Source organism: Bombina bombina, chromosome 7 (assembly GCF_027579735.1).
Source record: "Bombina bombina isolate aBomBom1 chromosome 7, aBomBom1.pri, whole genome shotgun sequence".
Classification (NCBI taxonomy): domain Eukaryota; kingdom Metazoa; phylum Chordata; class Amphibia; order Anura; family Bombinatoridae; genus Bombina; species Bombina bombina.
The window spans coordinates 222,143,353-222,160,130 of NC_069505.1; the positions used below are offsets into that span (position 1 = coordinate 222,143,353).

At 36.3% G+C, this 16,778-nt stretch overlaps 1 protein-coding gene across 2 annotated transcripts in view; it reads left to right on the forward strand.

The window, feature by feature from the left end:
• PDE3B (phosphodiesterase 3B) overlaps positions 1-16,778 on the forward strand; it is a 569,714-nt gene that overhangs the window by 489,506 nt on the left and 63,430 nt on the right. For both annotated transcript variants that reach the window (XM_053720621.1, XM_053720622.1), the window contains exons 10-11: positions 1,745-1,856; positions 2,119-2,217. In XM_053720621.1, coding sequence (XP_053576596.1) covers positions 1,745-1,856; positions 2,119-2,217 — 211 coding nt within the window. The remainder of the gene's footprint in view (positions 1-1,744; positions 1,857-2,118; positions 2,218-16,778) is intronic.

Here is a 16,778-nt window from a genome sequence, read left to right on the forward strand (position 1 = left end):
GCACTTCTAAAACTTCAATTAGAGTGTCGGTGATGTTGCAACAAACAATATGATGTCACAAAGGGGCGGAGTCATAGCTGGAGAGGCAGGTTATTCAACCCTGTTGATCTCAGCTCCCTTTAGCAGCAACAGACGATCAACACACATCATTTGAAAGAGAATAACCTGCTCTTTCAAATGGTTGTGGTCTTAAAATACACCAAGCCCCCCCGCCCACCCCAAAAAAAAGTTAATACACAAAACATGGGTTTCACTAGGGAGAATATCTTTAGTTAAATATAATAACAAAAAAAATGTTTATTAACCTTCAATAAACAATATTTTATATTGTAGAAATTCCATTAATAAAAAATATGTAAATAGATGATCACTATGGTGACAGCGATCCCCTAGCAGAAAAAATGTGCCTTTATTTGTACTCTAGCACAAAGGGACCCTCTGTTTTTATTATTAAAAACCCAAAAAGCCTGTATGGCTCCCTCTTTGGATACCCTTAATAACAATGTAGTAAGTTGATCAGACTAGCAACAGTGAGTAACTTGTTATTTACAAAGTAATTAACTAAAATAAAAATATAAATTTTTTAACATTTTTGGTGCAGCCTTCTCCCCTGCAGTGAAATCTAACTGTAATAATGGTATATTCTGAATCTGCTTGACCCGCTGAAAAAAAATTAATATATATATATATAATTTGTGTCAGTCTCTCATTGAAATGTGACTTATTTCTAGGGCTGCCAGCTGTGCTCAATAAAAATACTGAACAACCTGTAGGGCACTGGGTGTTGGTGGTTGGTGGGTCACACAATGCCCCCTCAAAAGCCCCACCCTTGATAACATCATGTATACTTTTTACAATGGAGTAGTCATTTTATTACCTCGGTTGCCTGTAACACACATATGCAGTAGTGATTTGTCCCCTATGACTGTCAGGACCACACGCAGCAATGATTTAAAGGAACAGTCTACACCAAAAAATTTCTTATTTAAAAAGATAGATAATCCCTTTATTACCCATTCCCCGTTTTTGCATAACCAACACAGTTATATTAATATACTTTTTACCTCTGTGGTTACAATGTATCTAAGCCTCTACAGACAGCCTCCTTATCTAAGTGCCTTTGACAGACATGCAGTGTAGTCAATCAGTGAAGACTCCTAAATAACTTCACGGAGTTATCTATGTGACACACATGAACTAGTACTGTCTAACTGTGAAAAACTTTCAAAATGCTCTGAGCTAGGAGGCGGTTTTCAACTGTTTAGAAATCAGTTTAAGCCTAGCTAGGTTTAGCTTTTCAAAAATACCACCAAGGGAACAAAGCAAATTTGATGATAAAAGTAAATTGGAAAGTGGTTTAAAATGGCATACCCTATCTGAATCATAAAAGTTTAGTGTTGACTTTACTGTCCCTTTAACACCACCATGGCTACCTGTAACACATACAATAGAAAATACACAGTGTGTCGTCTTTTTTGGCCATATTTGTAATACATAGAGACATAGGAGACTATTCACATTTAGGGGACTTATTGACACTTAGGGGACTTATTGACAGGATAGCCTGCTAAAATACCAGAATGTACAGTTGAATACTGGACCTACTTATAGCGTTTAAAAGCTCAAAATCATCTTAGCACTGGTGTGTGGAAAAAGGCTTAGCAGTGAAAGGGTTAATATGTAAAAAAATATAATCATATGATAGTCACTAATTGACTAACGTATTTCCCTTGCTTTGTTTCAGGTGTCACATGCCTTATTTCAGGATACTGGTTTATTTGAGCTCTTCAGAATCCCTTCAAGAGAATTCAGGAACTTTTTCCAGGCGTTAGAAAATGGCTACCGTGATATTCCATGTAAGCATAACACCACAGCAGTTTAGTTATCAGCAGGGCCGATGAATCTTTCTGCGGAGGTGCTGGACAGTACAGCTGGTGAGATAAAGAAAAGGGTGAATAACCCCAAAAAAAGTCAACGATCGCTATTTTCATTTTTAAATTCCAGTACATTTTAAACCTATCCTTCATATAAGTCGTAAGATTCATTGGAAAATTCAGTCATTCACATTGTCTGTATGGTTTTAATTTGTAAGCATTTGCTGTAATTTATGATTTTCAGACCATAATCGCGTACATGCCACAGACGTCCTTCATGCGGTGTGGTATCTCACCACAAGGCCTATTCCTGGATTTGAGGAAATTCACAGCAGTGATTCAGGTGAATGTCAGTTCTAGCTACTAGGGATTTATTATAAACATCTCTAATCCAGAACATTTTTTATTGTAAGCTGTTTAGTGGGATGTTTTCAAACATAATGGAACAAATGTTGGATTCATTTCATTGTATTTAAATGCCCAATGTTTGCTGAAGATTCAAATGTTTGTTGCTCCAAACATAGGGACATTCTAATCAAAATAGTTATGTGCGTTAGACGTTAAAGGGACTAAAATCTTAATAAAAATATACATTTTGTTTAACATTTTTTGGTGCAGCCTTCTCCCCTGCAATGAAATCTAAATATAATAATTGTTCTTTCATGATTCAGATAAGCAGCAATTTTAAAACAATTTTCTAATTTACTTCTATTATTAAATGTCCTTAGCTGATGAGAGTCCATAGCTTCAAAACATGTGAGATATAGTCCAGCCTATCACATGTTATGAAGCTATGGACTCTCATCAGCCAGAGAAAAATGAATTTATCAGTAAGTATAAATTCTGTTTTTCTGTGTTCTCTTGGTATCTTTTGTTGAAAAAAAACCTGGAGCGTGCACATGTCTGGAGCACTATATAGCAGCAGTTTTACAAGAATGTCATCCATTAGCAAGAGCACTAGAGGGCAGCAATATTTCCTGCCTTGTAGTGCTCCAGATGCTACCTAGGTATCTCTACAACACAGAATATCATGTGAACGAAGCAAATTTGATAATAGAAGTAAATTGGAGACTTTTATAAAACTGTGTGCTCTGTCTGAATCACAAAAGGACATTTATGTGTTTAATATCCCTGTAAACAAAAATGCCCACTAGACAAGAGTGATTGTGTTTAAAGCTTCGGGGCTTTACTAATTGCTTTTATTGTGCATGTGGAGCCTTCTTACATATTTGCCAGTTCTCAGTCAGATTATGGTGGCTCTTATAGCTTCAGTGACTACATGATATGACTCTGCACCTACAGCACCCATAAACTGTGAACGCAAGTGCACAAGCAATACGTAAGTATGCTCCACATGTCACGTGCACAGTACAACTGATCACTAAAACAGTGATAGCTTTTTACTAGAATCATTTTTACATACACACAAATGCTTTCTTATCTTATCTCTGTTTGTAGGCCCAATACTTAGGGCCTGATATTCAAAACCTCACGCTCAGGCGAGATATTCTAAGAAGTCTCATCGGTACGGTGTCTAGAAACACAATGTTATCTTGAGAAATGTTTGTTACTATGCAGTGATCTTTATGGGAAATAGAGACTCCTACATTACAATGCAAGGTAAAAAAAATCCCAAAGAGTTTGTGTGGTTTCTCTCTATGCCGGCGAGTGTTTGAATATTAGGCCCTTAGAGAGAAATATTGGAAATTGTTTATCGTTTATCTCCTATACCTCCTACTGGGAGTGTAATTTCTTCTGCTGGCTTTTCTCTACCTTATACTTTTTAGAAAGTTTCTTTATAGCTAAGGATACTACAGGTAAAACCAGCTATTTCAAATACTGATATAAAGGTAAACTTAGTTATTTGGTAAAAAAAAATTAAAAAAAGAATTAAATACACTTCAGCAGGTAAAATAGATAATTGGAAACAAGGGGATAAAAAAACAGGATAAACTGTCCCTTTAAGCACACAGTGCTCAGGGGATATTACAAACATGAAGGACCATTAAACTTGACTTTTCAACAACACATAAAATCTTTCATTATTGAAAGTGAAACATTATTGCAATATGCATTTATTATTTATTTTGCTGCAAAATACAACTGAAAGGTGTGCTTGATGCACTTTCTGTCAGGGAGGGTTGTGTTAATAATTTTATCTAATTTTCTGTGAGCTTTTGTTTACCTCACGCTCCTCCTTCACTTTCTCTCTAGTCATTTGCTCTTTAAAAGAGGATTGTCAGGTTTGCAACAACAATCATGATAGGAAAAGCATTATTTGCAATAGCAGTGGGCATGCTAGGTAGTTTAGGTGTGAATATTATTGTGTATATATAAATATATATTTATATATAGCTATTGGATGGAGATAAGACAGGTATATTTGTCTGTTTAAATCCATGTTAAACAAATTATTGCTATGTAACTAGAATCAGTGAAAAGCCACTTTAAAGGGACATGACATCCAAAATGTTTCTTTCATGATTTAGATAGATCATACAATTTCAAACAGCTTTCCAATTTCCTACTTTTACCTAATTTACTCATTCTCTTGGTATCCTGTATATAAAGAACAGCGATGCATCATGGGAGCTAGGTGAAAGCCAATGACAATAGGCCTATATGGGCAGTTACTAATCAGCAGCTCCTGAGCCTACCTAGGTGTACTTTTTTTGTCAAAGGATACAAAGAGAAAGAAACACATTAGATAGTATAAAAACATTGGAAAGTTATTTAAAATTGCATTCTCTGTGGGGTTCATGAAAGACAGAAAATTGTGACTTGTGCGGTTTAACCTGTAACTATTAATGACTTTAAAGGTTTTAAAATATTTATGAGTTTCTACCAATTTATCCCTAATTGTTTCATAATTTTCCTGTATTAAAATGATCACTATGTTTTAAATGGAGATTGGTGAGTGTTTATATGACTGGAATTGCGGATATTTAATGAACATCATAAAGTTATGATTTTTGTATAGTGAGTGCACAGTAATGCAGCGAGTATAAAACATTACCGTACTGACCAAGACATACTGTCACTTTTTCACTTACACTTTGTACTGACATTCACTAGCTAGGGAACTTATCCCCAGCCTGTTCTCTAGTGCAACCAATCTGGTAGAGCAGAGCTTACAAAGGAGTTAAACACATTAAAGACAATGCCAGACTGACAGTGCACTACTGTGTATAGCCACCAGTCATTGGATGTGTCTATCCCCAAATTTGCACTGTATTACCAATCTGAAGCAGACTTTAACTATGTGTTTAACATGTTTGTAGGGGGTTAAACACCATTCTCTGCAGCCAATATAACAACAATAAAATGCAAATACATTGTAGCCAACGGGTTCCTTCTACATGACAAATGGGTCAGTGACACAATATATTGCCAACGATTGGACTCTCCCTTACATCTTAGCTCCACAGGGAACAGGAATTTCTGCTTTACGAGCTTCTCATATTTGGTTTCTTGGTAATTGATTGAGCAAATGCTGATCTTTCATCCCCTTTTGCCAAGAGAATAGTCTGACTGAGCTCAGTTCCTTTGCTGGATGAGACGCGTGTCCTCTGCTGTAGTCAGCATGTTTCAGGCCATTGCTGTGCATTAGGCTAATATTTCTTTTACATAATTAGGAAATTAAATGTCTTAAACTAAAAATACCCTTGGTTAAACAATTTTAACTTGATTGCAGTGGCTCGGAATATTGTATATAAAAATATCAGACTTTTTATAATACTTTATACCTCTCTGTTCATCTTAAAGAGAAAGAAGACACAAAATGTTCCATAACATTTATAGCAATGTATGTTTAATCATTAAAACAACAAGATTTATTTTTTTTAAATCAAAATCAAGTGATCTGATATCTAGTAAATAGATGTATTTTGTCCTTCAAAAAAACATGACTATGGGTAATTTCTGTTTTTACTCCAACATACGCTGGCTGATGATCATATCCTGCTGGGAAAAAAGGATGTAATGCAAGATACTCCGTTACATTTGCAATTAAAAACATGGGACTTCTCCAGGGCTGGACTGGGAGTAAAAAGCAGCCCTGGAGAAATCTGAAAACCAGTCCTATTTTCAGTTGAGTCAGTAGAATGCACACACCCCATTTTTTCTTAAGGGGATCACTGGGACACTCCCCAATTTTTGTCCCCCAGATATAAAGTAAATAAGTTTGTAATAAAAATAATTGCCGGATTCTAGTTATATAGACACCCTGCAACTTACTTGTATCCATGACTCCATGGTGTGATCTGGAGATACATTCAAAATATTGTGTCACAGTGTGACTTGACTAGACACTAGAAACCGTTTAAAGCAGGGCTACTAAAGTGGTACATGGTCTAAGAAATAAAACTTACAAGGAAATACTTGTGGCTTTAATATGTATAACTTAAAGGTGAAAAAAGAGGAGATCATGCTATATCGCCTCACCTGCATCACCAACCTTTTATTTTGATAGCCTCAGCTGCAGCAGCCTACCGGGATATCTCCTGAAGTTAGAGTTATGGAACCACACAAAGGGGTTGATTTATCATATGTCGAGCGGACACGATTTGCTATAGCGAATCATATCCGCTCAACACTGCTATATGTAGACAGCATAATCATTGCACAAGCATTTATCATTGTCCGCATATATCATTGCACACACATTTATCATTGTCCGCATATATCATTGCACACACATTTATCATTGTCCGCATTTATCATTGTCCGCATTTATCATTGCACACGCATTTATCATTTTCCGCATTTATCATTGTCCGCATTTATCATTGTCCGCATTTATCATTGCACACGCATTTATCATTGCACACGCATTTATCATTGCACACGCATTTATCATTGCACACGCATTTATCATTGTCCGCATTTATCATTGTCCGCATTTATCATTGTCCGCATTTATCATTGCACACGCATTTATCATTGCACACGCATTTATCATTGCACACGCATTTATCATTGTCCGCATTTATCATTGTCTGCATTTATCATTGCACAAGCATTTGTCATTGTCCGCATTTATCATTGCACAATCGTTTCTGGTGAAATGCTTGTGCAATGCCGCCCCTTGCTCACTGGTGGCGCAATCGGCCGCTCGCAGGGCTGGCAATCATCCCAATCGGATCTGGATGATTTCAATCCACCACCTAAACGGTGGTGGACAGGTTAAGGAGCAGCGGTTTTATGACCGCTGCTTCTTAACTTCTGTTTCAGGCAAGCCTGAGTTGATGGGACTCCGAAGCGGCATTCGCTGCTGCATAAATGGAACCCATAGTTGTCACTGCTTCCAAATGAAAAAAAAGTCACCTGTATCATCACCAGATGAAGCTGTGTTAACTACAGCCAGCATTATTCTATCGTTGTATTATTTTTCATTTAGTCTTTAGAATATTGGACTTCACTTTAATCTATTAGAGCATAGCTTTCCTAACTTTTCATGTTGGTGACACACTTTTTAGACCTACATAATTTTGCGACACAGTAATTCAGTTGTACTAGCAAACAGGAGGTTAAACTAACTTGTTTTAAAGATATACGGACAACAATTATATAATGAAATGTATTTACAAGTAACAATATGTATGTGCAAGAATTAAAAAAAAAAGTTTAATAACACCAATAGCTACTTACTAGTTTTAAGGGCTGTATGAGGTTGATGGGATGAACACAGTTTCTGAATATTTGGTGGAACATTAAAGACACTCAAATTTCATCATCAAGCATTTTTAAGCTTCCACTTCCTATCCATATATCAAGAGCAGGAGCAGAAATGCACTACTGGGAGCTAGCTGCAAAAAACCCAAAACTTTGACTTCTGACTTCAGCTCAGCATTTAAGCTGCCGCCCTCAGAGCTCTGCGTGTCTGACTGACTACTGACCGGGCTGCAAACACACTGCTGTCCCACTCACTGACTACACATGCAGTCATGCGCCGATTTAAGAAGACTAAACGTGCAGTCAGGAGCCAATGTGCCGCCAATGGGAATAGTTTCAGTTCTCGCTGTGCTGCGTCAATAGGTTAAGGTGATCTGTAACCCACTAGGTATCAATCACGTGATATGCGTAGCGTGCAGGCGGAAAGTCGGAAACCAAAAAAAATTAAAAAACATTTTAAATAAAAAAAAATTGGTGCTGAAGCACGGACACACCTACACACTGCCGCCGACACACTAATGTGTCATGACACACAGTTTGGGAAGCACTGTATTAGAGTTTACTGAGTAAAAATGTTAAACTCAAGTAGGGTGTTTTGTTGGTTTATTAACATAAATAGACACTGTTGTAAAAGAAAGAATTATTGATGACATATTACAGTTTTTGTTTAGGGGAAGAGAGATAGTGGTCCCTAAGGTACACGAAGATATATGGCATTTTCCTGGGAGACCATTGTGGAAGGAAGACATTGGGTCTTTCTGAATTTATGGATTTTCATTTACATAATTTAGTACCTAAACTGTTAGCTATCTTAAACATACTAAGGATTTGATTGATAAATTATAAAACACTTCTTGGACTGATGAATACTATTGGCTTTCTGTTGACATAGCTTCCCTGTTTGCCAGCATGATTTGAGTTTAAGGTGTATATATGTGTGTATGTGTGTATATATATATATATATATATATATATATATTGTATGTATATATATATATATATATATATATATATATATATAAATCCAGGGGTCAAGTCCTACAAAAATGATGTCATCACTTTATTCATGCATCCCCCATAACCAAGGGCTATTTGCATTGTATCAAATGTTAAACATGATTACAAATTATGATGCAGAATATATTGAGTTTTTAATTGAGACCACAGGATACCTTTTGACGCACAATTATTTTTTATTTATGCGTTAATATTATCTACAAAAATGTGGCACGGCAATGGGGGCAAAATTTACCCCCTCATATGCCAATCTTTATTTGAGTTTTTTTTGAACTAATAAAAATATATACAGATGCAAACCCTTTTAAAACATGCATAAAACCCTATTTTAGGTATATAGACCACCTTTTAATTGTTTAGAGGGGCACCACCAAACAACTATATGACTTTATGGGATATATAAATAATAATGATATGAATCTTAAATTTACACACAGCAGTCCCAGCACAGAGTTGGCTTTTTTGGATGTATTGCTTAAAGTGTCTATGAACAAAATATAGACAGAAACATATCGTAAACCAATGGCAGGTAATACTATCCTAAGAGCCAACTCTCATCATCCAGAACACTTAAAAAGAGGGATACCTAAGGGCCAATATATGTGTTTGCGTAGAAATTGTACCAACACATCCCAGTATTTGAAACAAGCTGATGAACTCACACTCAGATTACTAGCTAGAGGATATAAAAACGATTTACTTACTAACACATCAGATGAAGTACTATCTATGGATAGGAATGAATTATTGAAAGATAGACCAAAAATAACTAATTTTTCTCAATCCTCAGTAGTCTTTTCAACGACATATAGTAGACAATACCAACAAATATGTTCAATCATCAGAAAGAATTTGGCAATACTTGAAAAAGATAAACACCTTGATACGGATATACTGAGCAATGTTAAATTTGTCTCAAGAAGAGCAAATACTATTGGAAATAGTCTAAAAGGGCATTTTGACAAAAAAAAAACTGAGCATACACATAGAACTTGGCTTGAACCAAGACTAGGCTTCTTTAAATGTGGTACAAACCCCTGTAAGTCATGTGAATATGCAGAAGTTGAGGCTACTTTCTCCTCCAGCCACACTGGAGAAACTTTTAATATAAAACACAATTTAACATGTAATTCTACTTTTGTAGTTTATTTAATAACATGTAAACTTTGTAAAAAAAAACAGTATACAGATCGCACCTCCTTAAGAATAAGGGAACACCTCTTATCTTTCTTGGACAAGAAACCGAAAACGCCAGTTGCTAAACATTTTAGATCACATTGCGACAATCCACTCCAATATTTTTCATTTAAAGCTATAGACCACATACCCAAACTAATCACAGGAGGCAATAGACATAATAAACTCAACAAATGTGAGATCTATTGGATATTCACTTTACAATCGGGAGCCCCCATGGGCAGAAATGAGAAAGCAGATATTAAATGATTTTAAATTAAGAAGAGAAAAGGAGATTCAGTAACTCTGTTGAAATTTAAAAGCTGACATTATAGAGGTAAGAACAGTTATGGGCAACATTTGCACTAATAGACACCTTTTGCTTATACATTGTTTATTTTATTATAAGACGGGTATCTTTTTGTTAGAATGGAAGGATTGGCGATAAATTAGTCTATTATAGTTAGTATAGGGATATGACATTAGTCATTTATGAATTTTTCCTTTATATAATAATTTCATATTTTTTCAGTAGTTCACTATTAGATATCACAATTATCCAGTCACCGACTTCACTTATCACATTATTAGGAATCATATTAAATGTTTCTAATTATTATTGTACAAGTTTACATTATGCACATTACATCACTTTATTTAATTCTTATTTATTTCAACACAAATCTTTTACATCACAGACATGTACAAACCTTATGATACTATAGGGAGTTGTGATGTTCCACTTTGTTTAGTAATTTCTCCACGATTCAATCACTGGTTAAATATATATGTATCTTTATATTATTTGTATACTGATTTTATTATCAGTTACCATCTTTACCAAACCACTTTAGATAACACAATTTTCTAATATTTGCCATCCTGCTTAACAAACAGACCTGCCTGTAAATTCTAAATTTTAAGCTTTTTGGTTTTTACTTAGTTCTTGCTTAGTAGCTTCACATTAGAATGATTTATATACCATATCTATCCTATGCACTGTGCATTTATTTTAAGTAACTTAGGAACTTTACATAGATACGGTCTATATAAATGTTACGCTACAACTTTATATTATTGACTACAACAGCCATAAGATACCAATTTATTTCATTGAGATCTATGCCTGCATAGTGTTTTTTCTTGTTTTTATATATATAGTATAAGTACTTAATTTTTTATATAATTGTTCTCGTGTAATTACATTTGACCCTGTCTGACTGTGTCAACACAAAATTTCAAATCAAGCTACTGACGCTTTTCAAAATCGGCTGCTATGAGTGGCTAAATTGAATAGACACATCTGATTGGGCTAAAATTGCTTTTAACACCTGAACAGTTAACCCATTACTATCCCTGCAAAGTGCTGTAATGGCACGAAACATGTTGGATGTAAAACCACTATGCTGTTAGGTTGACACTCTGGCTGTGGTATCGTTACTTTTCTTTGACTCAATTATAGTCGAGTTTTACCTTTTGATGCAAATAAAGATACTTTTTATCCGAATCTATCTCGGTCCATTCACTGCTGGATATACCTCACTTCGGTGAACCTTTGTGTATGTGTATATATATATATATATATATATATATATATATATATATATATATATACACACACAGGGGTCAAGTCCTAAAAAAAAAAGTGTGGGAACTCATCAAGACTTTCACCCCCTCACAATTAATATTGTTTTATATATATATATATATATATATATATATATATATATATATATATATATATATATATATACACACACACACACACACTGTATTTATATGTATATAATCTATACATTTTGGTTAATGAAAGCAAATTAAATCCAATGAAGGGTTGAATGGTTGCCTTTGGGCCTGAGAATCCTCCTCTGTCACAGAGTCTCACCCACTTAAAGTGCAATAGTCTTATTTCTGTTGAAGGGAGCTAAATAACCCCAGAGCAAGCCACACAGAAATGTAAGCACCATGTGTTACACACAGTGCAGGGTGATCACACAGCAGGCTCACTGACAAGCTTGCATTTAGTGTATTGTAGGAAGTGTTACTGTCCATTACTAGAGGATCTCACTATCCCTCTATCCAGACTGTGCTTCAGCTCCTCCCACTAGCAGCAGCAGTTTTTACTTAAATGTTTCTGTTCTCTGTCCAGAGGGAACTTAGTTCCTCCTGCAAAAATAGTGCAGGAACTGAATGTCGTCCTTTTTCAAATCTGAAGCAATACTGATCAATTGTATGGAATTTACAGATTATATCTTAAAACATAGGATGGCTAAAAAGACAGAAAGTGTTACAGAGGTCTGATTGCACTGGGAGGAGGGGGTGTCGTAAAATCATGAGAGGCGTTTTGGAGACAGGCAGATAGTGTCAGTAAAGGATAACAGACAGGAAATATATGGTTATACACAAAGCATATACTGACATAAAGTTCTATATCAACATAGAATCAATGTGTATAAAGATGTGAAATTAGGTGTACAGGGGAATATGATAGTCAAAAAAGGAGGAAAGCGAGAGAAAAAAGGGGAATAATAATGACAAAAGTGTGGACATAGGCTTACCTGCGTACCTATGCATAGAGAGTGTGGAATATAGAATGTAATTGACTACAGTATATGAAAGTACATTACAAAAAAATGTTGATAATGGGTTAAGAAACCAGAGTCCACATTTAGTCCAGAATTTAGCAAGTTGAAGTACAGTATCATTTTCATTTCAAAGGTTTTTCTTTCCATGGTGTTTTTGAAGTTGCCTCTGAGAATCTTGATTTTGAGGTTTTAGATAGAGTGGTCAGGTTGGGTGAAATGGTGACCAACAGGGGTACAGTATTTTGTTTCACAGTGGTTTTTGATTGAGTGTCTGTGTAAGTTCATCCGAAGGTGCAGTTTTTGGCTTGTTTCTCCAATATAACATCCCACTTCACATGAAGTGCAATGTATCATGTATACCACATTTGCAGATATACATGAATATGCCCCTTTAATGTTATAGGATTTGCTCTTGTGATTAGCTGTACTGCTTTCACAAATGTGTTGACATAGTTTGCAGAGAGCTTTGTTGCAGAGCTTGGTTCCATTCTGAGTGTTCTTTTTATCAAGGGGTAGCTTTCTGTGGACCAGTTTCTGTTTTAGGTTGGGTGGTTGTCTGAGTGCCAGGATAGGGGTTTTGGAAAGATTTTTTTGAGTGTGGGATCCTCTAAGAGTAGTGGCTGTAAGTCTTTTATGATTTTTCGTATTCCTTCTACAGCAGGGTTATATTTGACTACTAGTGGGATACGCAATATTTTTTTCTTCTCCCTGTATTGTAGCAAGTGTTTACGTGGGGTATTGAGAGTAGAGTTCATTTGTTTGTTTATAACCCTTGTTTTGTAACATTTTTCTCTGAATGATTGGGGGAGTGTGATGAGGTGTTTGTCACGGTCCTTGGTGTCTGAGCAAATTCTGTGATATCTGGTGGCCTGACTTTAGATTATGGATTTTTTAATGTGATTAGGGTGGGAGCTGGATCTGTGGAGGTAGCTGCATCTATCTGTTCATTTCCTTTATACAGATGAGTGTAATTTGCCATTTGTGATGGATATTGTTGTATCCAGGAAGCTGACAGAGTCTCTAGAAAAGTCCATTTTAAGCTTGATTGATGCATGAAATAGATTAAATGATTTATGAAAATGTTCTAGTTTTTTTCTCCTTCTGTCCATATGATGAAAATATCATCTATGTAGCGAAAGTATTTGAATGGTTTGTGAGGGTGAGTGGCTCGGAATCAGCCATGAAGAGGTTTGCAGAGGTTTCCCATGGTTTGTAAATAGATGGAGTTATTGAAGATGAAATATTTGTGGGAGAGTATAAATTCTGTAAGTTTACTGACTGTAGAAGCACTATATGTCTGGTTAGAGCTGTCTGAGTAAAGAAAGTTTAAGCAGGCATCCATACCATCTTTATGTAGAATATTGCTGTACAGGGATTTCACATCCATTGTCAAAAGTATAGTATCCTCTGGCAATTCTGTTATCTGGCTGATTTTGTTGAAGCTAGTGGTGTTAATAACTAAGGGCTTAAGAATATTCTCCACTAGGCCCGATATTTGCTCAGTCAGAGTGTCCATGCCAGTTATTATTGGTATATTATATATATATATATATATATATATATATATATATATATCTCACACAGAGAAAGTCCAGCACTCACAAGCTCTCAGCTAAGATTTAAAAACAAAAATGGAAAGGTTAGTTACCTAAGCAAATTGGGACAAGCCAAGGTACCACGTCGAAGTCCTTTCCAATACCTGGGACCCTAAAACAGCCACACAATGCAAGCTCTCAAATCCAAACAAACTGTGAACAAGGGAAGGGTGCACAGGCTTATGTAATCACCCTAGACATATACAAAACACGTAAGGGGACTACACTCTCATACCGGACCGGGTACACATCCCATGACCCTGCAACATGCTCAGCCCTGGGTGCTCACCGGCACTCACAGGAAGCTGTGCTGTCTCCAGAGTCACAGGCAGTTAACCCCAGATAGGTCTGGGTGCATAGGGGAAATGACAAAACAAATTAATATAACACACAGAGAAAGGACCATGACATGGTACCTGGGCTTGTCCCATTTGGCCAGATGCGGTAACTAACCTTTTCATTTTTTTGTAAGTGAGTGCTGGACTTTCTCTGTGTGTTGTATTAATTTGTTTTGTAATTTTCCCTATGGTTCCTGCACCCAGACCTGTCTGGGGTTAACTGCCTGTGACTCTGGAGACAGCACAGCTTCCTGTGAGTGCCAGTGACCACCCAGGACTGAGCATGTTGCAGGGTCGTAGGATGTGTAAAATTTAGAGCACAAAAAGAGAGAGCGCCTAATGGTGTAATATCGTCAGGGACCAAATAGATACAAACAAAAACAGTATCTGCCAAGTGGATACTCACAAAGAGATTGGCACTCGCAAGTAGTGCATACAGGCGGGCTGACCTTTGTACAGCAGTCAGTACGCTGAATGTATGGAAATCGTATCGGAGATCTGTTATGATAGAAAGGAAACACAAAAAACCAATGGTGCAATATCGTCTGAACCCAGATGGACACGAAGAAGACACGAAGAAGACACAGTATCAGCAAGATGTATACTCACAATGGAGTTGGCACTCGCAAGTAGTGCATTTAGGCAGGCTGACCTTAATACAGCAGTCAGTACGCTGCACACAGCGTGTGCAGAGGACCAGCCTGAGCCGATAACGGCTACAAACAATCAGCGTACTGACTGCTGTATTAAGGTCATATATATATAGTTTTAGTTTGTTTGTTTTAAAATATTTTTGTGCATTTGATTCTTTATCGATTGGTTTTTTTTTTTGCTCTCTCTTCATCTACTTTGTTTTTTAAGGCTATTTTTTTTGCAAAGATGGGGCAAATTGTATCTCTTCATATGCCAACTTCTGTATGGGGTGATTGAAGCTGTGCCACATCTTTGGAGATAGAAACCCACATAGGGGTCATGTGATGTACAGGGTTAACAACCTTGCACCAGTCACTTGTTTGGTACAGAAAGGGTTAACAGACCCTTTCCATCTTGACCAGTTTTTTAAAGTCTAGCCACTCCAGGCAAGCCTGTGACTTAGTTCAGTTGGTGCCAGGGTTAACAAACACTCTGTAGTCTGTATTAGACCTTAAAAAGATGCCAAAACTCCTTTTTTGCCACCCACACTGAGCTATCTCTGCTGCCATAATCTAAGATTATTTTATAGGAAATCTTATGGAAAACCCAGACTAACAAATTTAAAACCACAAAGCAAAATTTAATATAAATGAATCTAAAAATAAACAGTCATAATAAATCCAGTCTCTTCAGTAATGTGGTTCGAATATTAGACAAAAAAAATGTAATAAAGGAACAGTGCATTTATATAAAAAAAATAAACAAACAATTTACATACAGCAAATAGTTTTAAAACAAAAAGAAGAAATAATAGAACCTATAACTTTACTCTAAAAGAATATAGCCTCCATTCCATGGAAATTAAATTGAAACATGGCCATACAGGCTGGCTGAAAATGACAGTACAACTCATAATTTTCAATTATGTATATCCAATTCAAATACACAGACAGGCAATCTCCCTATGATGGCATGAGGACTATTTTTATACCAAATATGAAACATCTATTGTATTTGGTCACCCAATTACATAAGTGTGATAAAAATATGTCACAAGGTATACCAGGGTGTTACCTCTGATCGACCTGAGCTCTCTCTCTGGGTAGAGGGCATTGGTTTTTATGACATCTCTACTGACTTGATACATCAGACCTCTTGATGTATACAATAACGTTTGTTCTAATGGAACTTAGAAGCTATTTACAGCAGGAGGTCTGGTTTTAAAGCTAAACACACAGGGGCACGCATCTTCTGGAAAAACAAAATATTTAGCACACAGAAAGTTACACCTAAAATCATGAGGTCTTCATGACAGGTCATATTTACTTTTCTTTCATATAGGTGGTGAGAGTCCACAAGCTTGTTACTGATGGGATATACATTCCTATCACGAGGGGGCAAAGTTTCCCAAATGCCTATAAATACACCTCCCAGCTCACTCCTGAGGTATTTTAAAAACAATGCCTCCTTAGGAGGTGGTAAAGCATGATGTGCTTGATTTCTTCGTGAAAGGCGCTTCTAAGCATATTGAAGCTCAGTTCCTCTCTAAGTACAGTGTTTGTCTAAAGGATGTGAAGGGAGTATTGCCTGAGGATACCATGTTTTCACCTATGGGAAATCTATTCTAGGGCTTTCTGTAAATCGGTTGCAGGGATTCATCTGCTGCCTCCCTTTATAGATCGACAATATACTCTTGTACCATTACCTCTGCTGATACGTTTCAGTACTGGTTTAGCTGTCTGCTATATACTCTTGTACCATTACCTCTGCTGATATGTTTCAGTACTGGTTTAGCTGTCTGCTATATACTCTTGTACCATTACCTCTGCTGATATGTTTCAGTACTGGTTTAGGTGTCTGCTATATACTCTTGTACCATTACCTCTG